Here is a 12360-nt window from a genome sequence, read left to right on the forward strand (position 1 = left end):
ATGTTCAAGTTCCAATATAACTGAATCAATTTACATGACACCCATTATTTGAGGAGATTTAATTTTGCATGCAATTATTTATTTTGCCTGGGCCAGTGAGTTTTGAATCATTTCCTGAGATGTGTCTCAGACATGACCACATTGGGAGACAACTTGTCCATCTAGCATTCTGGATTCACACATTGGAGCTCCTGTAGCCGACTGCTACAAAGAAACACACGCACTCACAGTGTGGGAGGTTAAGCTCTGAGATTTATTGAGACTGGAAAGGCTCCTTTTATACAGTTGGAGTTCCCGCCATTTGTTTGATTGGCTGACATCAGCTGCATGAATAATAATAGCGGGCGGGAACATTCTTGCATGTGAATACCCTTCTTCCCCAGCCTGTTATTGATCTGTTAGCTGGGCAGCTTGCCCAGCGCCATTTTAGGGCTGCTGGTCTTGTACTGCTCCAGCTTTCAACCGCGCCGGTTCGTTGTGTTAAGGGACGTGTTACAGTGTGTTATGTTGCTGTTTACTACTGTACATGCCGTGCAGAATGTGCTGGCTCGATCTCCGTGGTGGTGGTGGGGTACCACACTGCTTCTTTTAAGCAGAATTACCTTCCAATGCACCATCAATTATATGAATGTCAGGATTTGGAATTAAACCCAGATATTCACACAGTGCTTTAGATTTTTGCTTTTAGTCCTTCTGTAAAATTTCTCAAGAATAGGATACAACTACTTCCTCTGATTTAGTAGGTGTCAAGTGTTGATTCAGCATGGTTTAATTTAACAGATTACTTGAAATAGTATATTTTCATAAAAATAACATTGAAAAAAATAATGTTTTTTAATATATAGACAATTTTTCATTTGTAAGTGTTAAATGACTTTTTTTTAGGATTGTTGTGTAATTAGTGTTTCATAAATGATTGCCTTTTGAATACTGAATTGCTAATTTGTTGAATTTTCTGAGTATCGACAAATCTTTTTTTCTGCAGTGGTGATGAGATTGAGGAATCTGGTGTAAATCCAAACAGTATTGTCGAAAATGAAATTGATCCAAGCAAAGAGGCAAAGAAAGAGGTGAGTTGACCGTTTTTTTTTTTCCTTCTCCTCCTCCATTTTGATCAACTATGCAGGTTGAATTTCTTTGTGTCCACCAGATTATGTTGTTAGCTTTACACAGAAATTTCAAATTGTGATTGTGGCTGGAAATGAAACACAAATTATAAAGCAAATTAATTACATCAGGTACATCATAATCTGTTTTTTTAATTAGAACCAATTAGTTCTGGATGCAATACAAATGTATTTGAATTACAATCCAAAATAAATTTAACAGCTGCATTTCAGAATATTGACAATTATAATTTATTCAAATTATATTGATACATTTAAAACAATTTCACACAGATGCAGTCCAATTTCAAATGTACAGCTTTGGTTAGTGCAGGAGCAGCAAGCCTGCATTGTACTTAAGTAAAAACACAATGCTGGAGAAACTCAGCAGGTCAAATAGTATACATTATACATTGGGGAGCCCTCCCCCTTTCCCCAAAACTCTCCGTGGCCCTCTTTCCCATCCCCACCATTTTGTTTACCTTGATGAAGGGTTCAAGCCTGAAATGTTGGTTATGTATCTTAGCTTTGCTACATAAAGCACACTGTTTGACCTGCTGAGTTTCTTCAGCATTGTGCTTTTACTTCAATCACGGAATCTGCAGAATTTCGTGTTTTACTCCTGAATTGTACTTAATACAGCTGCATGTTTAAACTTATATTTCCTTGTTTTTTATCTCGTGAGTAGAATCCGATGTAGTGTAATTTTGTTTCTCATTGAATTACATTTCCTGCCATTTTAACAAGAATGTTGTCATCACCAGTTAGAAGCAAGAATAGAAAAAATTGTACTGTTCAGAAATGCTGTTTGGTATTAAACAGTTCAAGGAAGCAATGGAAAAGATAACTTTGAAACCTCATCAAAAAGAATAATGAGTGTTTATCATGGACACAGATATAATGTACAGATGCACCATAATTCTTGTTGCAGCCAATCAAGTACATAAAATACACCAACTACAATTATATGCATTCAAGTGGAAGACGAAAGTCTGCAGACACTGATTGCAGTTGAAACACGTCAAAATGCTGGAGTTGCTCAGCTGGTTTTATTGCCACCATTTTGGGTCTGAGTTTTTCTTCATGGATTAAGCAGAATAAGCTAGAACCTAGAAATCTTAGAAAGTCTCAGAATTCAAACAATGGGGGAGAAATCCAGACCAACAAAAGGGGTTAATTGGATACAAGGGATGAGACAAGAATTTATCATGTTGGTGTGAAAGGAGATGGAATGGAGAGACATAGATAGGGAAGGGGGGTATTTATGAAAGCCAGAGAAATCTATATTAATGCCATCAGGTTGGAGGGTCTCAGTTTGGCAGTGCATGAGACAATGGACAGACATGTCAACAAGGGAATGGGATGGAGAATTGAAATGGGTGGCCACTGGGAGATCAACACCATTGTGGTGGACAGAGCAGAGGTGCTCAAAAAAGATTTCCCAGTCTGTGTGCAGTTTCTCTGCTGTTGAAGAGACCACAACAGGAGTTCCAGATGCAATAGATGCTTCACTTGGAAGGATAATTTGGGACCCTAAATAGTGGTGAGGGAGGAGGTATGGGTGCAAGTGGAGCATCTCCTGCGGTCACGGGTAGGTACCAAGGGAACTATTGGTGGGGAGGGAGGAGTGGACAAGGGAGTCACGGGAGCAGTCCTGGTGGAAGGCGGAGAGGGCAATATGTGTCTGATGGTGGGATCTCGTAGTAGGTGATGGAAATAGTGAAGGAAGATGTGTTGGATGAGTCGGGTGGTGGGTGAGGACGAGGAATCCTGTCTTTGTTGCATGTGGGGGAGAGAGCAAATAAGCCGGTAATGGAGGATATGCAAATGCATCGAGTTGATGGATATAGAGGGAAGGCGATATTGTTTGAAGAAGGATATCTGACATGGAAGTCCTGGGTACATATGCAACAGAGGAATTGAGAAAATGTAATGGAATCCTTACAGGAGACAGAGTGGGAAGAGGTATAATCAAGGTAGCTGTGGAAGTCTGTGGGTTTATAGATGTCTATCGCATTTGTCTTGAGATGGAGACAGAGATTGAGGAAACGGAGAGTGCTGCTAGAGATGGACCATGAATTTGAGGTCAGGGTGGAAGTTGCAGCAAAGTGAATAAGGTCAACGAGCTCATCATGGGAACATGAGGCAGCACCAAAATAGTAATTGATGTACTAGAGAAAGGGTTGAGGTGCCTTGTCTGTGTAGGCTTATGGCATGGATTATTTCTCGTAGCCAACAAAAAGACAGGCATAGCTGGGGCCTATGTACCCTTTTAACCTGGAGAAAGTGGGATGAGTCAAAGGAGAAATTATTGAGGGAGGGCAAGTTCTGCCACTTGGAGGAGGGTGGTGGTAGAGAGGGGCTGGTTGGTTCCATTTTCCAGAAAGAAACAAAGGGCTTTGAGGCCTTCAGTATGGGGGATGGTGGCAAATAGGGATTGGATATCCATGGTAAACATGAGGTTATGGAAGTGTGAGAAGTAATTCAGATGTAGGTAGGGAGAGACTGGACTGGGGTTTGCGGGGTGGGAGGGGGGAGGGAGAGAGACAAAAGGGAGGAGCACGAAGACACGATGGGTCTGCCGGGACAATTGGATTTGTAGATCTTTGGTTAGAAGGTAGAAACGTGTGGCTCAGGATTGGGAAACAATAAGGTTGGAGGCCATGCCAGGGAGGTGACTGAACACCATCAGAGATGGTGTTTGACACAATGATTTGATGAGTCTTGGTGGGGTCCTTTTGGAGGGGTAAGTAAGAGGAGGTGTCTGAGAGTTGTTGTCTGGCTTCAGCCAGATAGAAGTCAGTGTGCCAGACCACAACAGCATCACTCTTGATGGTGAGGTTCAGATTGACAATAGACAATAGGAGCTGGAGTAGGCCATTTGGCCCGTCGGGCCAGCACCGCCATTTTAGATCATGGCTGATCATTACCATCAGTACCCCTTTCCAGCCTTATCCCCATAACCCTTAACTCCGTTACCTACAAGAGTCTTATCTAACTCTCTCTGGAGAGAATGGAGGGCCAGGCATTTCGTGGGGGTGAGATTGGAATGAGTGAGGTGAGTAGTGAAGTCGACATGATTGATGTCACAATGGCAGTTGGAAATGTTCAGAGCAGGCAGAAGACTGGAATAACTGGAATATACATTCAATTTCCACAATAAGACATCATAAATATAAAAGGATAGACGAATATTGAGTTGCATTTAGTGCAAGAAAAAAGTGATGTCTCAATAGACCAAACTGATCTCTTAGTTTATAGTTTGGGTAGTAAGCCTGAGAACTGTAGGATAAAAACTGTTCTTAAACATGGCGGTGCTGGACTTAAGGCTTCTGTATCGTCTGCCTGAGGGTGATAGCAAGAAGAGCAGGTGACCAAGGTGATGCAGGTCCTTTATTACATTGGCTGCCTTGTCTGCAGTGGGTGAGAGGTCAGTGCTCGATGGATTTGGCCAGGTTTGCCACTTTCTGCAGTCTTCTGTGTTCCCCGGCAATTACCAAACCAGATATGATGCAAGCAGTTGGTATATTTTGCACAGTACCTCTTGCTTTCTCACATTCTCTCAATTAACAGCCATTATCCAAACACTGTTAGAAACCCCCAGGTATTTCATAATTTTTTTTCCAAGGTTTTGTTTTGTGCTCTGTCCCATTCTTTCTATTAAAAAGAATTTCACTTTTATCTAGAGATCCAGTCTGATAAAAGTAAAAGTGCAAATACATGCAGAAAATGATGATGCTATTAAAATTGCTCAGATTCCATGATTTTGAGACTGAAGCTGTGTCACTAAACAAGAATTTTGTGAAATTTGTCCAGTATTTAATCAAGCAACTAACAGCCTTGATAAAGAAGACAAAGCAGATGTTGTGGGATAAACTTTTGTACAAAGCCCATGACTTGGCAGATTGCAGAGTAGGCTCACTTTAATTCCTGTGCACTTTTGAATAAAGTATTAGTGCAGCTGTTAAAAAACACTAGAAAGAAGCCGAGTCAAAATGTGTATATATTGCAACATGGGAACTGATTGCAGGTGGCTTTGTATCTATTCCTTTAAAGTTAATTTCTGGTCACAGTAGCTTCATTTTAAGCTTGTAAAATCAGTACACAGCCCACAATGTTTTGAATGTGCTCAACTCTCTTTCCTCTCAATGTCACACGAGGGGGAGAAATGCATAGATAAACAACATCCACATCACCCATTTCATTTTGTCTTCTGTTTTTGTTCTCATTATAATACATGAACAAGCTGCTCCCAATGTGATTGCTGGGTAGATAAAGGATAACAAGTATTTTAAAATAACTTGTCAATCTTGTTTGGCACATTTTCAAAAATTCACCTACAAGTGTTTGTTTTTGTAAAGCTGGCATGAATATGGCAAAATCCTTATTGTAGGCATTCCATTTTAAATCCACTCACATAAAAGACCATCTTTTGAATAAGCATGGTCTCTCAATTCCTTGTCCCCAAAACACGCCTCTTTCCAATCCTTAACAAGCTTTCATATCAACCCTATAAAATAATTAAGCCAAGATTCATTTGGGAAACTGCAGCATCTTGATATTCAGGAGTCTACCTCATTATATCAATTTATGTGCGGAAAATGTTAGCGACCTGCTATCAAAACCAAATAGGCTGTTCTTGTTCTCTAAACAACATCTCTCGAGTAATTTACAAATTTTACTCTACTCCTTTAGATTTTGACATAACAATCATATCTCCATGGAAGTATCTAACATGATGATTATATACATAAACTAATTGCAAAAATTGTGTAATTGCCCGATTCCTAGGATGCATAGTAAAGGAATAATTAAGTTTAAATTCATATGCGTGTTCTGGATTGCAAATTCTTTTTGTATCCCTATGGATTCTGTACCAAATATCTTGTAATTTTTTTTCCTTAACAGCAGGGTTCACAAACTGTGAAAAGTGTCCCACCAAAGAAAGAGACAAGAACAGTTCAAGGAAAGCAAAGGATAAGTCAGAAACCGCCAAAGGGAATGTTTCTTCTTCAAGAGGATCTTGATGCTTTGTCCACAAGTTCTGGTACTGCTAACACAGTCCTTAGACAGCTTGATATGGAACTGGTTTCACTTAAACGTCAAGTAAGCTCTATATATTCATTTCAGTTACATTCAGCAGACTCTTAAATCTAATTTTGGAACTCCTTCCCCTGTTGTCTAGTGCATTTATGATTTGGGGAAAATTAGCAATGAAAAAGAAAATCTTAGTTATCTCCTGACTGTTAAACAGAGCCTTCCTACACAATGTCAACAATACAGATGACCCATGTGTTATGGAGTGGGGCTTGATGGGGTGGGGGGGGAAAGAGTGGTAGAGAGAGGGTGAGTTGCTGGTTAGGATATTGCATGCATTAGAAACAGTCAAGATTGGGGCTATTCCATAACTCAAAGCTGCGTCATCTCTAAGTGTGTCAAAATGAGCAAGTTGAAAATTTTTTTTTTTCCGACTCGTTGTGTGAGAACAAATTTTATTTTACATCTCAAATTTTTGCCTAGTGATTTCTGAGGGAATTTTTTCTGTCACTTGACCTGCATTAATGTGGGGGCCTCCAATACCATTTAAGCAAACATTGTGATTTCTCCGCTTGTGCTATTTGAGAGTAAAGCTGAAAATGAACAAATCAATCAAAATACATACAAACATTTCCCTCTTGAATATACACAGTGGCTTCCCCCCCCCCCTTCCCTCCTTCCTTCCCACCAAACCCATTAAACTTTCAACATATACAATACAATAAAACCATTAAACAATGTCATCATACAATGTGAATAAACAAGAAAATTGTGTCATCTACTTTACCCACTGGATCAGGTCATTTTGTCTTCTTCTTATTCTATCATTTTAGGGGGTGGAGATCCGCAGTAGGCCCTCTCTGTTGTGTTCCATGTACAGTTCCCAAATTTGTTCAAATAATGTGACTTTATTTTTTTAATTTTGTTATTTTTTCCAGTGGAATACATTTATTCATTTCTATGTACCATTGCTGTACTCTCAGGCTCTCTTCTGATTTCCAAGTTGACATTATACATTTTTTTGCTCCAGCTAAGGCTATCATAATAAGTCTTTTTTGCACTTCATCCAGTTTGAGGCCTAATTCTTTACTACTTATATTACTTAGAAGAAAGATCTCTGGATTTTTTGGTATGTTGCTTTTTGTGATTTTATTTAATACCTGATTTATATCTTCCCAAAACTTTTTCACTTTCTCTCATGTCCAAGTTGCATGTACTGTTGTTCCCATTTCCTTCTTACAGCGAAAACATCTATCTGATACTGTTGGGTCCCATTTATTTAACTTTTGGGGCGTGATATATAGCCTGTGTAACCAATTATATTGTATCATGTGTAACTTCATGTTTATTATATTTTTCATAGTTCCAGAGCATAACTTTTCCCATACTTCATTTTTTTAATCTTTGTTTAAATCTTTTTCCTACTTTTTGGGTTTATAGCTTGTTTCATCATTTTCCTTCTCTTGCAGCTTGATGTACATGTTTGTTATAAATCATTTTATTATCGTTGTTTCTGTAATCACATATTCAAAGCTGTTTCCTTCTGGTAATCGCAGTCTGCTTCCCAATTTATCCTTTAAGTAGGCTTTCAGTTGATGGTATGCAAACATTGTACCATGAGTTATTCCATATTTGTACTTCATTTGTTCAAATGTTAATAAATTATTTCCCAAAAAACAATTTTCTATTCTTTAAATTCCTTTTCTCTCCCATTCTCTAAAGGAAAGGTTATCTATTGTAAAAGGGATTAGCTGATTTGGCATCAATAATAAATTTGGTAGTTGGTAATTTGTTTATTTCCTTTCTACGTGAATCTTCTTCCATATGTTGAGTAAATGGTGCAGTACTGGTAGCTGCCAACCACCTTGTTTGTACCATTCTGTCAATTTATCTAGCGCTATCCTCTTTTTTTTACCCCCTTTCCATAAGAATTTCCTTATTCTCTTTAGTTCATTGAAGAATTTCTCTGTTCAGGGAATTGGTAACGATTGAAATAGGTATTATATCCTTGGGAAGACATTCATTTTAATGCAATTTACCCTCCCTATCAGTGTTAGTGGCAGTTCTTTCCAATGTTCTAAGTCGTCCTGTAATTTCTACATTAATGGCTGATAATTTAATTTGTATAGGTGGCCTAAATTATTATCTAATCTAATACCTAGATGTTAGATTGCTTGTGTTTGCCATTTAAATGGTGATTCCTTTTTAAACTCGCTTCACTTTTATTTGCGTTGATCTTGTACCCTGATAGTTCTCCATATTCCTTCAATTTCTCATGTAGTTCTTTTATTGATATTTCTGGTTCTGTTAAGTATACTATGATGTCATCTGCAAATAAACGGATTTTATATTCCTTCTCCTTTATTTTTATCCCTTTTATTTTCTGTTCTTATCAGTTCTTCTAATGGTCCTATTGCGCAACCGAACAGTGAGGTAGATAGTGGACATCCCTGCCTAGTTGACCTACTTAATTTAAATTGGTTCGATGCATATCCATTTACTACCACCTTCGCCAATCGTCCCTTATATAATGCTTTAATCCAATTAATATATTTTTCTGGTAGGATGAACCTCTATAATACTTGGAATAAATAATTCCATTCTACCCTGTCAAAGGCTTTCTCTGCATCTGCAGCAACAGCCACTGTTGGTATCTTATTTCCTTTTACTGCATGGATTAAGTTAATGAACTTAACAGACATTGTCCATTGTTCGTCTTTTCTTAATAAATCCTGTTTGATCTAGTTTTACTATTTTTGGTACACAGTTGGCCAATCTGTTTGCTAATAGTTTTGCTATTATCTTATAATCTGAATTAAGTAGAGATATTGGTCTATATGATGCTGGTGTTAGTGGATCTTTCCCCATCTTTGGTATTACTGTAATTATTGCTGTTTTACATGAATCTGGCAAGTTTTGTGTTTCTTCTATCTGGTTCATTACTTCCAGGATTGGAGGAATTAATAACTCTTTAAATATTTTATAGAATTCTATTGGGGGTCCATCCTCTCCAGGCATTTTATTGTTCGGTAGCTTTTTTAATATATCTTGCATTTCCTCTATTTCAAATGGATTTATCAATTTGAAAGCTCCTCTTCTTACAATTTTGGTAGTTCAATTTTAGCTAAAATTCATCTATTTTCTCAGTTCAGTATAATTGTTCATAAAATTCCTTAAAGTTTTCATTGATCTCTGTTGGGTTATATGTAATTTGTTTGTCCCTTTTCCTTGATGCTAATACAGTTCTTTTAGCTTGTTCTGTTTTAAGTTGCCAGGCTAGTATTTTGTGCGTTTTTTTTTCTCCTAGCTCATAATACTTCTGCTTTATTTTCATTATGTTCTTCTCCACCTTATATGTCTGTAATGTTTTGTATTTTAATTTTTTGTCTGTATCTTTGTTGTATCTTCCCTTGTTGCTATTTTTTTCTGTACTAACTATTTCCCTTTCCAACTGTTCTATTTCCCGATTGTAGTCTTTTTTCATCTTAGTTACGTAACTTGTTACCTGCCCTGAAATGAAGGCTTTCACTGCATCCCATAATATAAATTTGTCTTTCACTGATTCCGTATTTATTTCAAAATACATTTTAATTGGCATTCAACAAATTCTCTAAATTCGTGTCTTTTAAGTAGCATGGAGTTTAATCTCCATTTATATGTTCTTGGTGGGATGTCCTCCAGTTCTATTGCTAATAACAGGGGTGAATGATCAGATAACAATCTAGCTTTATGTTCCGTTTTCCTAACTCTCCCTTGGATATGGGATGACAACAGGAACAGGTCAATTCTTGAGTATGTTTTATGTCTACTCAAATAATATGAGTATTCCTTCTGCTTGGGTGTTGCCTCCTCCATATATCTATAAGTTGCATTTCCTGCATTGATTTAACCATAAATTTGGCTACTTTGTTCTTTTTGCTGGTCTTTTGTCCAGTTTTATCCACCTTTGGGTCCAAATTAAGGTTAAAATCCCCCTCCTATCAATATATTCCCCTGCGTATCTACAATCTTCAAAAAAATATCTTGCATAAACTTTTGATCCACTTCATTAGGTGCATATAATATTGAGCAAATTCCAAAATTCTGAATATATCTGATACTTTATCATTACATACCTCCCAGCTGGATCTATTATTTCCTCCTCTATTTTGATTGGTACATTTTTATTGATTAATATAGCTACGCCTCTGGCTTTTGAATCATATGATGCTGCTGTTACGTGCCCTACCCAGTCTCTCCTTAATTTATTATGTTCCACTTCAGTTAGATGCGTTTCCTCCACCAATGCCATATCTATTTTTTCTTTTTTTCAGTAAATCTAATAGCCTCTTCCTTTTGATTTGGTTATGTATTCCATTAATATTGTCATATAGTTCAACATGGCCATCTCGTACTCTGTTTACACCTCATTTCTGCTTCCTCACTTCCACTTTTCCCCATTTTCATCTGTGTTTTCCCTTTTTGAACTCGATGTACGACAACACTTCTAAAACATAAATTACTTCAACAACTCCCACATCTAAAATTCCCTTAACCCCAAGTGTTCCCCCCCTCTGAGTTGCCCCTTGTCCCTTGCCGGGCAACCACAATTCCTCTCTCCATTCGGATTGCGAACCCGCTTGCAAGCGTCAACTTATTTTGCAGTGACTGTTATTCTCTCCCACCCAACCCCCTCCAGAAAAGACTTTTATCTTCGCATTTAAACAAAGCTCACCCTCTTTTTTTTCCCCTTCTCCCTTATTTCCTTTTTCTTTCCCTTCTTTAGTTCTTACTTGTACATTATTTTAAGATCTTTATATGAAGTTTGTCTTCGTTCTTGTTACATCTCTTCATCTCTCTTTCTGTCCTGCAGGCGTTCTGCAAATTCTCGTGCTTTCTCCAGATCCAAGAACAGTCTGTTTTGCTCCCCCGGGATAACTATTTTAAGCACAGCTGGATATCTTAACATCAATTTATAGCCTTTTTTCCATAGGATCGATTTTGCTGTGTTAAAGTCCTTCCTCTTCTTTTGGAGTTCAAAACTTATGTCTGGGTAAAAAAATATTTTTTGACCCTTGTATTCCAATGATTTTTTGTCTTCTCTAATTTTATTCCTTGCCCTCTCCAATATATTTTCTCTTGTGTATCTCATAAATTCTACTAAAACGGATCTTGGTTTTTGTTGTGACTGTGGTTTCGGGGCTAATGTTCTGTGTGCCCTTTCTATTTCCATTCCTTCCTGTATTTTTGGCATTCCCAGGTTTTTTGGGATCCATTCTTTTATAAATTCTTTCATATTTTTGCTGCCTTCATCTTCCTTTAGGCCCACTATCTTCATATTGTTTCGCCTACAATAGTTTTCCATTATATCCATCTTCTGAGCTAACAACTCTTGTGACTAACTTTTTTTTCACTTCTAATTTATTTTTTTTATTTTTCACACTATGAACCATACTAACCAAAATACACACAAACATTTCCCTCTTGAATATACACAGTGTTATTTTCTCCCCTTTTCCCCCTCCCTCCCCACCCACTCTTTCTTCTTAAGTCATTCACTTCCATTTCCACAGCCATTTCTCGTTCTTCCAGATTTTCTCATCTTTTCCCTATTTCTGTCATGATTAGCTCTATTCTACTCACTTTTTCTTCTGTACTTTTCATTTTTCTTTTCATTTCATTAAATTCTAATGTCAACCATTCTTTTAATGCTTTCATTTTTTCTTGAAATTTACCTTCTATTCCTCTGTGCAGAGCCTGGTCTTCTTCTGTGTCTGCTCTTGGGTTTGTGTCTTCTACTTCTCTTCCTTGATTCTGTGTCTCTTCTGACTTTCTTGTTGAGCTGCTTGCCTCAGTTTGTTGGGTGTTTTTTTGCATGGCTTCTTGTTGTTGGTCCTCTTCTTCTTGGTTAGTTATCTGTTGGGCCTCCTATTGCTGTTTTTCTTTCTCATCACTCCCTTTCCTGTTGCTTTCCTCTTTCTCCAGCTGAGAGCCCTGCTGTCGGGCATTTCTCAGCTGGTCGCGTTGTGTACGTTCACTCCACAGCTGGGCCCCCCCTCCATCAAGAGTTTTCCATTTCCTTTGTGTGTACATTGCACATTTCTGTTTGGCTCAATGAGCCATTTTTTTTGCAGTCTCGCGGTAGGGAGGTTGCAACCCTGTGGGGTCTCCACTAACCTCGGGGAGCGGGCTCCTCTGTCCATGGCAGGTCCCTGCCTCTTCTGGTGTCTTTCCTTTT

The 12360-nt window shown here is 38.0% G+C and overlaps 1 protein-coding gene across 4 annotated transcripts in view; it reads left to right on the forward strand.

Moving 5' to 3' along the window:
* Positions 1-12360, forward strand: part of rcor1 (REST corepressor 1) — a 90559-nt gene that overhangs the window by 60335 nt on the left and 17864 nt on the right. For 3 of the 4 annotated variants that reach the window (XM_069916458.1, XM_069916460.1, XM_069916461.1), the window contains 2 exons: positions 986-1070; positions 6015-6212. In XM_069916458.1, the coding sequence (XP_069772559.1) occupies positions 986-1070; positions 6015-6212 (283 nt within the window). The remainder of the gene's footprint in view (positions 1-985; positions 1071-6014; positions 6213-12360) is intronic. The other variant, XM_069916459.1, reaches the window with a different exon arrangement.

This window comes from Narcine bancroftii, chromosome 2, assembly GCF_036971445.1.
Source record: "Narcine bancroftii isolate sNarBan1 chromosome 2, sNarBan1.hap1, whole genome shotgun sequence".
NCBI classification, from domain to species: Eukaryota; Metazoa; Chordata; class Chondrichthyes; order Torpediniformes; family Narcinidae; genus Narcine; species Narcine bancroftii.